We start from the raw sequence: 13,814 nt of genomic DNA, 5'->3' as shown, positions 1-13,814 counted from the left end.
ACCATGAGTTCTTAAACCTTGGGATTAAAGATGGCTTAAAAATATCTCATTCCCTATTCCATCTTACAAACATGAGTAATTGGCTGCAGTCAATGCATCCAATACATTACTTTTATTTTTCTTGTTATAAATATTTTATAGACCCTCCTTTCCTTATTCTGATTACATACAGATTTCTTGTTGAAACATAAACAAACACAACCCTTATTTCCTTATTTTACAAATCACCTCCATACTAAAACACACAACACTCCTTCATCCTCACACACACCCTTCTGCGGACACAAAACTAGAGTATATACTCCTTCAGACATGGGAGTATGCCATCAACACTGCTGAAACAACCGAAAAGATGATGCCGAATCCGGCCCGGCCGGACGCCCTCATGGCACTGTTTGGATTATCTGGAAGTGGGAAGGTAGCATTTTCAGGAAAACCTGCAAAAATCATAGGTTATTTCATTTGTTTACTTAGATTCATATTTTTTCAACAATTTTGATATCCAATGAATGGAGGAAGAGTCATGGTAGGTACCACCATCATTGCATCCTTTTGTAATAGTGTGATTGATCTTCGGCACGGTATTCTCATCTGCAAACTCGTAATCCTGCTTCACCAGAAAAATGCACTCCAGTACTGCCTTGGTGTGTTCGGCACATCCTCCTTTGCAGAAAGTATCAACATCGGAGTTGGTCACATTTGGCCACCCTTTTTCTGTCAAATTATACTTCTTGTCGCAATTCTCTGATACCTGACACATAGTGTCCACGGTAAGAATGGTATTTTTGTAAGGAGCAAGTCTCTCAACTATGTAGATATAATATGTTTTAACCTAAAAAGTTTATACATAAATGGCGGACTTTTTCGGATTTGGGTTTAGTGAACTTTTTTCCTTATCCAAGTCGGGTTTGAGATATCACAATCACTACTCATGCATATGCAACAAATATAGTGTGAAGAACTTTTTCCCTTATCCAATTTTGGATATCACAATAACCCATCATGTAGAAAAGACATTTTTCATTATATCCATGGCATTGTAGAGCCAAACAAACACACCCCCTCACAGGGTCCAACAGACTAAGGGAGGCCAACAAAGGGTGAGGATCAACTCGAGTTGATCTTGCCCCGCCGGATCAATGATCAATTCTAATACTATTTGTAATGACCTATTCTTAATCATATAAATATTGTCCGTTTTGACTCTAAAGGGTGCTAACAACTTTAAAATAGGTTTATATAATTAAGAGGAACTCATACATATATGATCACAAAAAATTTTCCCCTCCTAAAATATCACAATCTTCTAATGGGATGTTCATGAATAAATTAGCTGCACATGATAAAGAAGCAGGCTGGATTACATTTAGCATGCACTGATAGACGCTCAAATACTGCATAAATGGCGTTAAATTCACGTTTTTGGTGGGATGATACTTCTTGTCATATTCTGCATCTGCAAAACAAAAATTCTTTAGATTAGCTCCAGCTTATTCCTCAATCAAATGGGTGGGTGGGTCTTGAGGGAGAGGTAGAAAGACCTGCATTGGTGCTGCAGACAAGAAGAGAAAGCATGAAAAAGCCACAAAGCAGCCAAACAACTCCTCTAAAGCTCCATGATTTCTCCATCTCAGAGCCTTTCTAGTAGTGATCAACAATATGTTTACAGAACAATTTTCTGGTGTACACAAGCCTTAACTGTCTAGGGAGAAGTTTAAATAGAAAAGATCAAAAGGGTGAAGAATGATATAGCCTATAGAATCAATCATCCCTTGTATATGCTCAAAGAATATTCTGGGAAGACCTTGGATATATACAACACAACAGACAATAGACAAGAAGAGTGTTCAACCTAACTGATAATCCAAAAACCAAGCATTAAAAGATTAAAGAAGAAGAATTAGCATAAAATGGATTTATTGGTTGTACCGGTTTTCCAAAAAATCGATAATTTCAATGGGAATTTCTTGTGCAGCAACAAGAAGAGCTGTCAAAGTTTCCAAACTAAGAAACCTCCTTACCTCCCCTGAGCAGCTGTCAAAGTTTCTCATATTATATATTGAGGCCTTTTCATCATTGATCCATGTTCTTCAGCTCTGGTAACCTGCTGCTCTGGCCATGGCGGATGGAAGTCAAGCCATCTTCTCTGCTCTTGATAATGCCAAGACTCAACTCTACCATTTCAAGGCCATTGTCATAGCAGGGATGGGGTTCTTCACTGATGCTTATGATCTCTTTTGCATCACTGCTGTCACAAAGCTAATAGGCCGCCTGTATTACTATGATCCCATCAAGAATGAGCCAGGGAAATTGCCTACTAATGTGAGTAATGCCATTACTGGTGTGGCCTTATGTGGAACACTGGCTGGGCAACTCTTCTTTGGCTGGCTAGGTGACAAGCTTGGGAGGAAGCATGTCTATGGGATCACTCTTGTCACCATGGTGGGATGTGCTGTGGCATCAGGCCTTTCCTTTGGCTCCACAGCTCATAGCGTCATCGCTTCACTCTGCTTCTTCCGGTTCTGGCTGGGGTTTGGCATTGGAGGGGACTACCCCCTCTCTGCCGTCATCATGTCTGAGTATGCTAATCAAAAAACCCGAGGCGCTTTTATTGCTGCAGTGTTTGCAATGCAGGGGATAGGCATTTTGGTTGCAGGGGCTGTGTCCATGATTGTTTCCAAGGCCTTCTTGGTTGCTTACAAAGCTGAAGTGTTTTCCCAGAACCATGTCTTGTCTACTCAGCCACAAGGGGACTTTGTTTGGCGGATTGTCCTCATGTTTGGTGCTGTCCCTGCTATGCTGACCTACTACTGGCGGATGAAAATGCCGGAAACCGCCAGGTTCACAGCCTTGGTTAAGGGAAACCATGAGAAGGCAGCTGTAGATATGGCAAAAGTACTTGAACAGGACATAGTTGTAGAAGAATCAAAACCGAAAATTCCAGTAACTCCCAGCCCTTCATACGGGTTGTTGTCCAGGGAGTTTGTTAAGAGGCATGGTCTTCAGCTTCTAGGGACTACCAGCACCTGGTTCTTGTTGGATATCGCCTTCTACAGCCTTCAACTCACACAGAAAGACATCTACCCTGCAATAGGACTAGTACCAAAGGCCTCGACAATGAATGCAATAGAGGAGGTGTACAAAATCTCCAAGGCAATGTTCCTGGTTGCCCTCTTTGCAACTGTACCTGGGTACTGGTTCACTGTTTTCCTCATAGATAGGATTGGAAGATTCATAATCCAGCTAGGTGGGTTCCTCCTGATGTCCATTTTCATGGCGGTGATTGGATTTCTCTATGATGATCTCAGAGGAGATAAGAAAAAGTGCCCCAAGGAGTCAACCAATGAATTCTGTGAGGGTAAACCATACTTGTTTGCAGTTTTATATGGGCTCACCTTGTTCTTTGCCAACTTTGGACCAAACAGCACAACCTTCATTGTGCCAGCAGAGCTTTTCCCGGCCAGGTTCAGGTCGACGTGCCATGGTATCTCAGCTGCAGCAGGGAAAGCAGGGGCCATTATAGGGGCATTTCTGGTGCAGAGTTATACTCAGAATGTGGGTGATATCAAGAGGGCAATTGTGGCTTTGTCTATGGTGAATTTGATTGGGTTCTTCTTGTCTTTCTTGATTCCAGAAACAAAAGGCAAGTCACTAGAACAACTCTCTGGGGAGGACCAGAATGGAGGTGATGGTGAAGGAGGAGTCAAAACAGATGAAAAAGTTTAGTCCTTAAATACTGGTTGCTAAGCTCTTGGACTGCAAGTAATAAAACAATTGTCATAACCTCCACTGTACTGTAAATTTGTAGAAAAATAAAATATATCATGGCCCATGCAGGTCTCGAACCTGCGACCTTCGCGTTATTAGCACGACGCTCTAACCAACTGAGCTAATAGGCCATTTGTTAATTAAAAATTTTATTTCAATAGATAATTATAAGAAGTACATTTCATACTTCAATTGCACTCCAAACTATTGCATTTCAATTGTCCTTGTCATCTCCCATCCTTCAACAATTTCACTACATAAAGAAGCAAATGCCTTTATGCATACACCAATAGAAACCAAAAAAAATAAAATTATGTTCTCTAGGAGAATTGAATTGGATATGAGTAGGCCTAGTGGCATCCCACAGAAGCTGCAGCCTTAACAAGAAGGCCAAATAGCAGAAATGGGGTGGAGAAAAAGGGGCTATGGTCGCTCTCCAAAACGTACACATCAGAAGGCGGCCACCTCTTTATCATCGCCTCTTGTTGCGCCGGTTTCACCACGTTGTCATGCATCGTCTTGATGTAGACCCGGGGCACCTTGTCTATATCACTAGTTTCTGAAAATTGGGCGCTGCGTATTGCAGGTAATGGACCCGGTCGCAGAAGCATTGCCGCCAAAGTGGAATCCTGAGGAAAAAACCAATACCACAGTTCATACTTGGAGAGAGTTGACCGATTTACATGTTTTTCTCCCTTGAGCAAATCAAAGAGCTGAAGGACCTGGGCAAATTCCATATGGAAAAATGGTGCATTCTCTGAAATGTTCTTCAGAACTACTGGATGAAAAATGATGGGTTTTTTCTGAATGATTCTCAGAGGCCCTAACTATTTTTTGGCAGACTGATCAATTCACTTGTTTACTTTTCTCGGTTGACCAAATCAAACAGCCAAAAGAGATAGCCAAATTCCGCATGAAAAAAAATGATGCATTCCATGAATGATTCTCAGGGCCGCCCTGACTTTTTTTGCAGACTCTGATCAATTTAAATATTTTTTTCTCCGTTGACCGAAGCAAAGAGCTAAAGAAGATAGCCAATTCCATATGAAAGATGGAAGTATTCTGTGAAATGTTTCTGTTTTTCTGAATGTTTCTCAGATGCCCTCACTGTTTTTTTGCAGACTCTGTAACATGGCATTTACCGATGAAAGCTTCCATCCAAAAGAAAGAATAAAGCACTGAGAGAAATATATTTGGGGTGGTTTGTATTTGTGATGGCAAAAGTTGGGTGGGGATGGTACAATTAAAAGGCTGATAAAAAGAAAAGACGGAGCCACAATCAATGGTCCTTAAAATGAAGGGACAAGTGGGGGTATATGGTACATTAAAGCATGACATGCTGACAAATGACTGTAGAAGCATTGAGAAGATGCTATACTGCCATTTTAATAGAGACACTATCCTGTAGCAGTTCCATGTGCCCTGCATTGCGGGGCCATGTTTGTTCTGTAAAGGGTCCAAATGTACAGTCCCTAGAAGAGATGGGTTCAACTTCCTTTTCAAATATAGATTTCAAGTTTTGAGATCAAGCAAATCTCTTTCACGCCGTATAGGTTAGAAACTTAGAATTAATCAACCTTCATTCTTCATAAACTTACAGGCAAATATGATGCTGTGATAGAGAATTCAACAAAATTTTCATTTTCAAACCACTCAAATCATCCAATATTGAAAACTATGAAACAAGTGTAGAGGAATGGTAGCTATAGAATCACCTCCAGAGGGCTCATATTGTATATGATTTTCCGCTGAAATTCTTTCTTAATAACGGCACTAATCGGACTCTGATCGGCTCCAAATTCTACTTCATAAACATCACCAAAATCCGATAAGTCGGGAACTCCCTGTTCGTCAACAAAATAAATATATCAGTCTAGAAAGCCGGTGCTGCATGCATGACACGTGGCTAAAAAATTACAGAGGATTATTTTAATAATTTTATATACACAGAGTGCTTAACAACCACCATTTCGTGAATACAGTTGTCAAGAACGGCGTCGTTTTTACCACGACGGAACCGAAATTTGAGAATAGTGAAACGAGAGCGAGTTAGGAGAAATTTACATCCATGCGATCCTCATCGGTCATGAATCCCAATCTCAGCATCGTGGCTGCGACGTACACGGCGAGTTCGATCTTCTTCGCGAACCGGTGACTCGCCTGAGTCACGCTTAGCCCTCCGGCACTGTGGCCTACCAGAATCACCTGAAAGAACACTCTCCAAAGCTTCAATCAAGCAAATCATACAACTCGTGATGCTGAGTGAGAGAGAGAGAGAATAGAGAGCAGTGAGTAGAGACGACCTTCTGATTCTCCGGCAGCTCCGAGAAGAAGTCGGTGAGAGGCTTGCTGTATTCGTCGAAGGATTGGACGGAGCTAGCGTCGGAGCGGTCGATTCCGCCGCTGGTGAGCTCGATGCAGCTGACTTTGTAGCCGGAATTCTCCATGAGGCACCGGAGCTTGTACCAGCACCAAGCTCCGCCGCCGATGCCGTGGATGAGAACGAAGTGCGGCGCCTGCTTCGAGGTCATGTCGGTAACTCTCATCTCCTCTCCCTTAGCTTCCACGCTCACCGCTCTGGCTCTTCTCTAAGCTTCTGCTCTATCTTTCATTTATAGTTGGAGTAGTCTCACATTTTTATGATGATCATACATGAGTATCAATCCCATGTCCACCACCATCGTAGATGCTGTGACTCTCACACGTGGCATAATATCATTCGTCCCAACACTATCCTGATCTCTATTAAAAATAATATATTTTAGATTTTTAACCAATAACCTTATTTTTAGAAAAAAGTTAATAATAATAACACTTGGCAGGTTTCAATATTTGTCTGACGAGTCCAGGTGTCACAATGTTGAACCGCTCACACCGAGCGTTCCCTCTACCACAAGCCACGTAAGCCTTCCACTTGAATAATTGTGCGTTCATTACAAAAAGATATCCTTGTAAATGGAGATGGACCCTCGAAAAACGCAGGAGGAATTTTGGTTTTATTAAATTATTTATTTATTTATTTTCTTTGAATATTTAAAATAATTTATTATTCTAAATTTCGGGTTTCCAACATTTATTTTCTTTATTTACTTATTTTTATTGGGCCGGCAGTGTCATTTTTTTTTTCAAAATTAATATAATTATATATTTGTATTAAAATATGTCTGGATCCATGTTTTTCCTTTTATTTACATTTTCTTGGGTGTAATAATTTTTTATATTAATTATGGTTGATGTGTCTATTTTGCACCCGACATTTTGCCCATTCGTAGCATATTCTACGAAATACGTTAAGGCCGTGTTTGGTATTTTTTATTTTTGAAATTAAAATTAAAAATAAGAAAAAAAGAATAACATATCAATAACTTATTGAAAGAATTTTGTGTTTTTATAAATAGTAGGACATGAAAAAATTATTTGATTAAAACAATGAAAATCCCACAATGATTGGAGAAATTGTAATTTAATGAAAAATTCCGAAAAGGTATGTACGGATATAGCAAAAATTATTGAACAGTGAAAAGTAAAAAAGAAAGGAGGTGACGGGGATTAACTGCTTTTAGTTTTGGAAATTGACGGCCTTCAATTCAATGACGTCAGCATCTGGTTAAAGATAAGCCATTTTCAGGTCAGCCATGGAAGTCTGAATCAGGTCACTTTCCTCTTATCCATCTACCCCATTTTTAATCTTTCCAACACTTCATTTTTTTTTTTTTTCAAGAATTGTATTCAAGTATTAGAACAAGTCAAATTGTTTTATAAAATTATTAATATGAATACGAATACTCTCATTCTATTTTAATGGATATTCAATTCATTTTGATGAAGTTGGACTCTTGACACCTCATTGTTTCGAGTAAAAGCATTTGAAATGAGTATCTTGTCAAAGATAACAATTGACATCCAACAACATATAAGACGTGAGTCCTACAACAAGTTCAAGTATTGGACTGAGTCAAATCATTTTACAAAGTCTTTAATATGTATACGAATATTCTCGTTCTATTTTAATGGATATTCAATTCATTTTGATGAGGTTCGACTCTAACGTCTTATTATTTAAAACCATTCAATGTAATCGAGTAAAAACATTTGGAATGAGTATCTTATCAAATATAACAATTGACATCTAACAACACATAGGATGTGGGTCCTACAACAAGTTAAGTCATGTCATCATTCCAATGGTACGAAGCTAAGCATGTCATTAGAGCATGCCTTGTGCGAAGTCCATATTATCTCATGAGATCATGGATATTTGACTACAAGAGGAAAAAGATAATCAATGGAAGGCAGATGGAATCCCATTTAGCATTGAGTGCATCAATGGTTACCAAACAAGCTTTTAGTGCAAGTAGATTATACATTGTAATTTCTTATGTTTCCTTATGGAAATTAGTCCATAAATACCTTAGTTGCTCATGCTCTATACCTTCATCTTATACGATTGTATATTGTACATAGTGGACGATTGACAATAAATTTTTTTGGGTACGAATTATCCTTGAAAATAAAGATAAATAGAATGGAGACGAGTTTGCCCTTTCACCTATCTTGCCTTTATTATAAACGCATATATAATTAAATTTAAAAATATTTTTAAATAGGTGAAATAATCTTCATATGTATGAATTTAACCCCTCTCGTATTTTTATTTGAAAAGTAACTCATTTTTTATATAAATTTTTTTTAACTATTTCAAGAATTTGTATGTATGTTTTAAAACAAATAGTTATGTTTACAATAAAAAATGAAGACATTTTTTATAAAACAAGACTAAAAAATGAGGAAGAGTTAGATTTCTAAAATTAGGTTTTCAATGACCTTTTAAATCAAATTACTCGTTTATTTTCACCCTTGTCTCAATAGTAATATTAACTTTAAACTATTCTCGTATATTTAATGAGTATTTATTAAGATTTTCCTTAGAAAAATATATAAAAAGAGTAGTACATAAACATTAATATTGAATTTATTCAAACTTTGTCATCTAAATTTGTAAATCTGTTTTATTATACAGTATGATATGTACATTAAATCCAAATCTTACAAGTTTAATATTCTAGGAAAATTGGTAGTTCAACATGGTATCAGAATATAATTTAACCCGATGTTATGATTTGAGTCATCTCTCCATAATTTGCCTGTTGAATTTTCCTCTTGAATTTGAAAATTTTGATCATAATTTTCAATTTTTTGCTCTTGATAATTAAGTCAATGCGATCAACTTTATTCAAACTTTATATTATGAATTTCTACATTCATTTTGATGAAAATCCCAATAAAGACCCTAGTGGTTAAAAACGTAATAATCAATTTTGAAAGTTTCTATCATATTTGACAAGTTCTTGCTCCAAATGATACAATTTTTGATTTCCAAACAATAGGGTGTAAGAGAGCAAATGAAGGAAGAATTGTGTCATTTCAATGGTGACAATGAGGGTAGCCAGGCAGGGATTGAAAAGTTCAACACATCCCTTGTCGGCAAATTATGCAAAAGCAAATCAACACCTAAATTAAACAATTGAAATTTGGAAATAATAAAATAAATAAGATTAGAATAAAAATATTAGATTAATATATTGATGTAGACATGGGTTTTGGAAAATGTTTGTTCTAATTCAGAAGCTGACACCCACTAGGTGCCAATTTAGCTTCTTAGCTTGCATCCACATGTCCGTTTTAAACGAAAGTAAGGTTTCTGAGTTGAAGGGTCAATAGGATTTTATTTTTTATTTTTTGGTGGGCTTATATTATAGCTATAGTTTTTTTCTTCTTCTAAGTTTGGGTTAAATTTAGTAAATTTTATCCCAAAATTTATCAATTTATTATTGTATTTATCATTTAATTTTTATCATATGTATTACTTTAATTTTAAAAAATATATAAATTTATAAAAAAATTGTTGCTTTAATAAACATAAATTTTAAAATATTTTTTTTATAAAATATTTGTTTTAAATAAATAAAAAAACTTGAATAAAGAAAATTATTGATATAAGTTGAAAATTGTTAGTGTATCTAGTTTGCAGCTACAAATTCCAAATTTCAGGTCATTGGATGTGGATACATGAGTAAATGGTATAAACAAATAAAATTAAAATACAAAATAATGAAATAAGTTTTAATACAAAACAATGAATATATGAGCATATATCGATTTTGAGATTTGTTTTATTCCGCTCTTCAGCAATTATTGATTTATCGATACTATAGCAAGAGTCATGTAAATTATAATGATTTTAATAGAAAAATTAGTAAAAAAAAAAATTATCAAACGATTTTTTTCTAAAGAATTTGAACTAAAAATTTAAATGACTTATTTTTTAGGTAATATAAATATTTCAATAAAATTGAATTTTCAAATAAATGAATATAAATAGATTAATATAATTTGGATAGAAAGTTATTAAACACGCATGAATAATTAAAATTAGAGTAATTTTAATTTCAATTTATTTATTATATTATTTTTAAAATTAATCACATCACTCTAAGTTTAAGTTGTGAATGAAGCCTATAAACATGATTATATTCCACAATATTTAATTTAATTATTTTAATGCTAAAATGGTGTTCAAAGTCAACAAGACTTTAATATTTTGAAATTTCCCTTAAGAGATCTTGATCTTCTAAGCATGCCTTTTCATCAACATATATACATAGAAAATCAATAATGAATGTGGGGTGGGCTTTTCTAAGATGGAAGCCAACAATGAACTAAAAGTTGGATGGAGGCCTCCATGCACTACGAGCCAAGAAAGAATATTGATTGGATTTGGATCATTATTGAAGTAGCTTTTGTTGGAGGAACCTAGAAGAAGGTAAAGGCTGTCGAGCCATGTAAAAGGAGCAAATTCGTTTGGTAACTGTTTTTTTTTTAATATTTTTTTGTTATTTAAAACAAAAAAAAAAAGGACAAAAAATAATTATTTAAAAAAGAAAAGAAATATAGGGTCTGTTTGGTTGTTGTTTTTTAAAACTGTTATGGAAAACAGTTTTTGATAATAGTTTTTAAGAAAAAAATTTTGTGTTTTCAAAAAAAGAAATTATGTTTGGGAATTGAATTATGAAAAACAGTTTTTGTTATCAAAAACAAAAAAAAAACATGTTTGGTTGAGTTAATAAAAAAGTTTTTTAGAACAAGTAAAACAAAAAACATGTTTAATTTTTTTTAATTAATAAAGTATTTTATTCCATTAACTTGATATTATAAATATATAAATAATTTTCATATGCACAATTCATTGAAATTAAAAAAAAAATTATTTCATTTTGAAATTTTTACACTAATTATAATTTTCTTAAACAAATGATGATTTTGTCATCATATGTAAATATATTAATTTCAATAATTTAAAGAAGAAGAAAGGGTTTACAGGTGGGAGTGTGGTGGTTGGGTGGAGCTCACATTTGTGAAAATACAAAAAACAACTAAAAAAACACAAAAAAAATGAAGATAAAATATAAAAACAATATATTATTTGAACAGAGAAAAAACAATAAAAACATTTTTTTATTGTTCTCAAAAAAATAGTTTTTGATAACACATAAGACACAAAAAAACAAAAACACACCCCCTTCCCCAAACAAGTTTTATATTTTCAATAACAGAAAACAATTCTTAAAAATAGGAACCAAATACCCATAGTGTTTTTACTTATTTTAAAAAATAATTATATAAATATGAAATATAATTAAAAGTAAAGTACTGCATATAAAAATTATATTTAAAATATATAAAATAAGTCAAAAACAATGTTGATTATCAAATAAACGTTAGTTATACAAAACAACATAAAACAATTTTAAAAATTTGTTTTGAAAAATCGTTATCAAATATGGCATTAATCACCAGACTTCATGCCCTAAAAGTAAGTTGTGGATGATGATCATTGGGAGATAGATGACATATATCTTTTTTATTTGGAGACAAAAGTTATTTTGTTTTTTGTTCTAAATACTTATCCTAATGGGAATTAGTTGTCTTGGTTATAATCAAGTCTTGTGAGTTAGGTTTTAACTATGTGTTTGGTAGTAGAAAAGGACTACATGAATCTTATTGGAAAGTGAGTCATCCAAAATGGGATAATGTTACAAAAATCATTAACACCTAATATGATAAAAATGACTGTAAACAAAATAGTAGAGGGCAACTTGTACAAGTCCCACCCAATTCAAACTCAATACAATGTTTGGTTAAGTTTAGACAAATATTTTTAATACTCGAGTTGAGTTTGGGTTAAGTTTTTTTAACCTAAACTCAATTTGGGTTGGGTTCGAACTAAGGTTTAAATAATCTTAGCAGAACCCAAACCCTATTTAATATTTTTATAATATTAATAATGTTTATATCCTACATAATAATAATATTCATTTTTCTTTTTTTAGATTTTAAAGAACAAAATATCAAATTACAACTATATCATATACTTTTTCAATTTATTTTTTTTAAAGATACATAATTTTATTTATATTTTTTTTATTATTATGTTCAAATTTTATCCTATTTACTATTTAAAATTTGACATAAACATATAAATTTCTTTTTTCTTAAAACAATACCAGTATTGATATATTTTGAACCATGCAATCCAATCAGCTCAAATAATAAGTCTAAACCAATCAATCAATGTTTAATCCAATCAACCTAAATTTAACATGACCAACCCAAATTTAACTAGAACAATCCGAGTTCAACCCAAGTTTAGAAAAAAGATGTTGAGTTGAGATTGAGTTGAATGTTTCGGATTAAAGGTTGCGTTGGGTTAATCTTAAGTTGAATTAGCCCTCAACCCAACCAACCCGTCTAAGTTGTTGCCCTATAAAATAATGACTAACATTTTCCTATAAATAATTATTTATTATGTAATAAGTTAAATGTTTAGACCTATTAATAATTTAACACATATTAAAACTTATAAGATTTTCTTAAAAAAAAGGGTTTTCATATGAAATTAAAGGGCTTATAATCTGGGTTTTTACTCTTGTATTTTTTAAAAGAAGGGACAAAAAAATGATAAAAAAAAGTTCATAAAAGGAATTTGCTCATTAGTAAATTCTAGTAAGGTAATTATTGTAAAATGGAAGAGATGTCGAAAGTGTGTGAAGTGGAGAGGCCACATTTGACTGTCCCCTTTAGTGCTTCACAACAATGCTTTGACCTCCACTCCCTCGAGTGGGAAAGAAAAAAAAAGAGAGTAAATTTTGGAGTGATGAAATAAATTAATAAAAATTATAACAAAAAAATCAAATATAATAATAATTAATTTAAAATAACATATAAAAATAATTATTAATTTTAAATTTATATTTTTTGTTACTATTTTATTTTCCTTATATTTATTTGAAACCAAACAATGTCTTACAAATATCACAAAAGAATCATAAAGAAATGAATGGATTTTAAATTATTATTAAGTATGCTAAATTAGAATGAAATTTATATATTTGTTATAATTATTAAATTCATATATTTTTAAGTTATTTTATATTTATATGAAATAATTAAAATAGATAAAATAAGTTTGAAATAACATATAAAAATAATTTATTGATTTTAAATTTATTTTTTATTATTATTTTTTTATTTACATTTTCCCTCACATTCCCAAAACCAAACATTTCCTTACAAAACTATCACAAATGAATAATAAATAAATTGATCGACTTTAAATTATTATTAATTGTGCTAAATTATAATGAAATTTATATATATTTATTATAATGATTTATGTAAGGATTAAAATTAAGGGGAATTAGAAGCTTTTTATGGGTTATTTTTGTATTTATATTTTAATGTTAACGTGAATTTTTTAAATGATTATAGATAAAAATAAAATTTTGAAAAGTAATAAAATTATTTGTATTTATTGATTTTATAGATCACATATTTAAAATGTACTAAAATAAATGCAGACCCAATTGCCATCACTTTCTTTGTAATTATTCTAATGCTATTTAATTCCATACAAAAATTTCAAAGTAGTCTTTTTCACCTTCTTTTTCGTATTTATTTTTCAAGCTAACTAATATTAATTAAAATTA

General features: G+C 32.8%; 3 protein-coding genes and 1 non-coding gene across 4 annotated transcripts; 1 reads left to right on the top strand and 3 right to left on the bottom strand.

The window, feature by feature from the left end:
* Positions 1–2: 2 nt before the first annotated feature.
* On the bottom strand, positions 3–1,213 carry LOC104881082 (uncharacterized). Its single transcript, XM_010659860.3, has 2 exons — positions 535–1,213; positions 3–437 (listed from the first exon to the last, which is right to left on the bottom strand). The coding sequence occupies exons 1-2, from the start codon at positions 758–760 to the stop codon at positions 307–309; spliced, it is 357 nt and encodes a 118-aa protein (XP_010658162.3). The 5' UTR covers positions 761–1,213; the 3' UTR covers positions 3–306.
* A 99-nt stretch (positions 1,214–1,312) lies between these two features.
* On the top strand, positions 1,313–4,269 carry LOC100255410 (probable inorganic phosphate transporter 1-3-like). Its single transcript, XM_002275490.4, has one exon. It carries the CDS (start codon positions 2,119–2,121, stop codon positions 3,724–3,726), a length of 1,608 nt encoding a protein of 535 aa, XP_002275526.1. The 5' UTR covers positions 1,313–2,118; the 3' UTR covers positions 3,727–4,269.
* On the bottom strand, positions 3,826–3,899 carry TRNAI-AAU (transfer RNA isoleucine (anticodon AAU)). The gene has a single exon. It is a non-coding gene; the product is annotated as a tRNA-Ile (tRNA).
* LOC100248430 (methylesterase 17) lies at positions 3,900–6,422 on the bottom strand. Its single transcript, XM_002281090.4, has 4 exons — positions 6,072–6,422; positions 5,833–5,973; positions 5,484–5,612; positions 3,900–4,397 (listed from the first exon to the last, which is right to left on the bottom strand). The coding sequence occupies exons 1-4, from the start codon at positions 6,312–6,314 to the stop codon at positions 4,119–4,121; spliced, it is 792 nt and encodes a 263-aa protein (XP_002281126.1). The 5' UTR covers positions 6,315–6,422; the 3' UTR covers positions 3,900–4,118.
* Between the last annotated feature and the right edge of the window lie 7,392 nt (positions 6,423–13,814).

Source organism: Vitis vinifera, chromosome 13 (genome assembly GCF_030704535.1).
Source record: "Vitis vinifera cultivar Pinot Noir 40024 chromosome 13, ASM3070453v1".
Classification (NCBI taxonomy): Eukaryota; Viridiplantae; Streptophyta; class Magnoliopsida; order Vitales; family Vitaceae; genus Vitis; species Vitis vinifera.
Note: the sequence above shows the minus strand (reverse complement) of the source record. Positions and strands in the feature narration are given on the sequence as shown.

What these genes read in the sequence shown, in the direction of transcription:
- LOC104881082 (XM_010659860.3), bottom strand. Translation starts at nt 760, where the DNA reads ATGTGTCAGGTATCAGAGAATTGCGACAAGAAGTATAATTTGACAGAA. An exon ending in AAAAGGATGCAATGATGGTG is followed by an intron (nt 438 to 534) that starts GTACCTACCATG and finishes TGATTTTTGCAG; the next exon opens with GTTTTCCTGAAAATGCTACC.
- LOC100255410 (XM_002275490.4), top strand. Translation starts at nt 2,119, where the DNA reads ATGGCGGATGGAAGTCAAGCCATCTTCTCTGCTCTTGATAATGCCAAG.
- LOC100248430 (XM_002281090.4), bottom strand. Translation starts at nt 6,314, where the DNA reads ATGAGAGTTACCGACATGACCTCGAAGCAGGCGCCGCACTTCGTTCTC. An exon ending in AGCTGCCGGAGAATCAGAAG is followed by an intron (nt 5,974 to 6,071) that starts GTCGTCTCTACT and finishes GTGTTCTTTCAG; the next exon opens with GTGATTCTGGTAGGCCACAG. An exon ending in CCGATGAGGATCGCATGGAT is followed by an intron (nt 5,613 to 5,832) that starts GTAAATTTCTCC and finishes GTTGACGAACAG; the next exon opens with GGAGTTCCCGACTTATCGGA.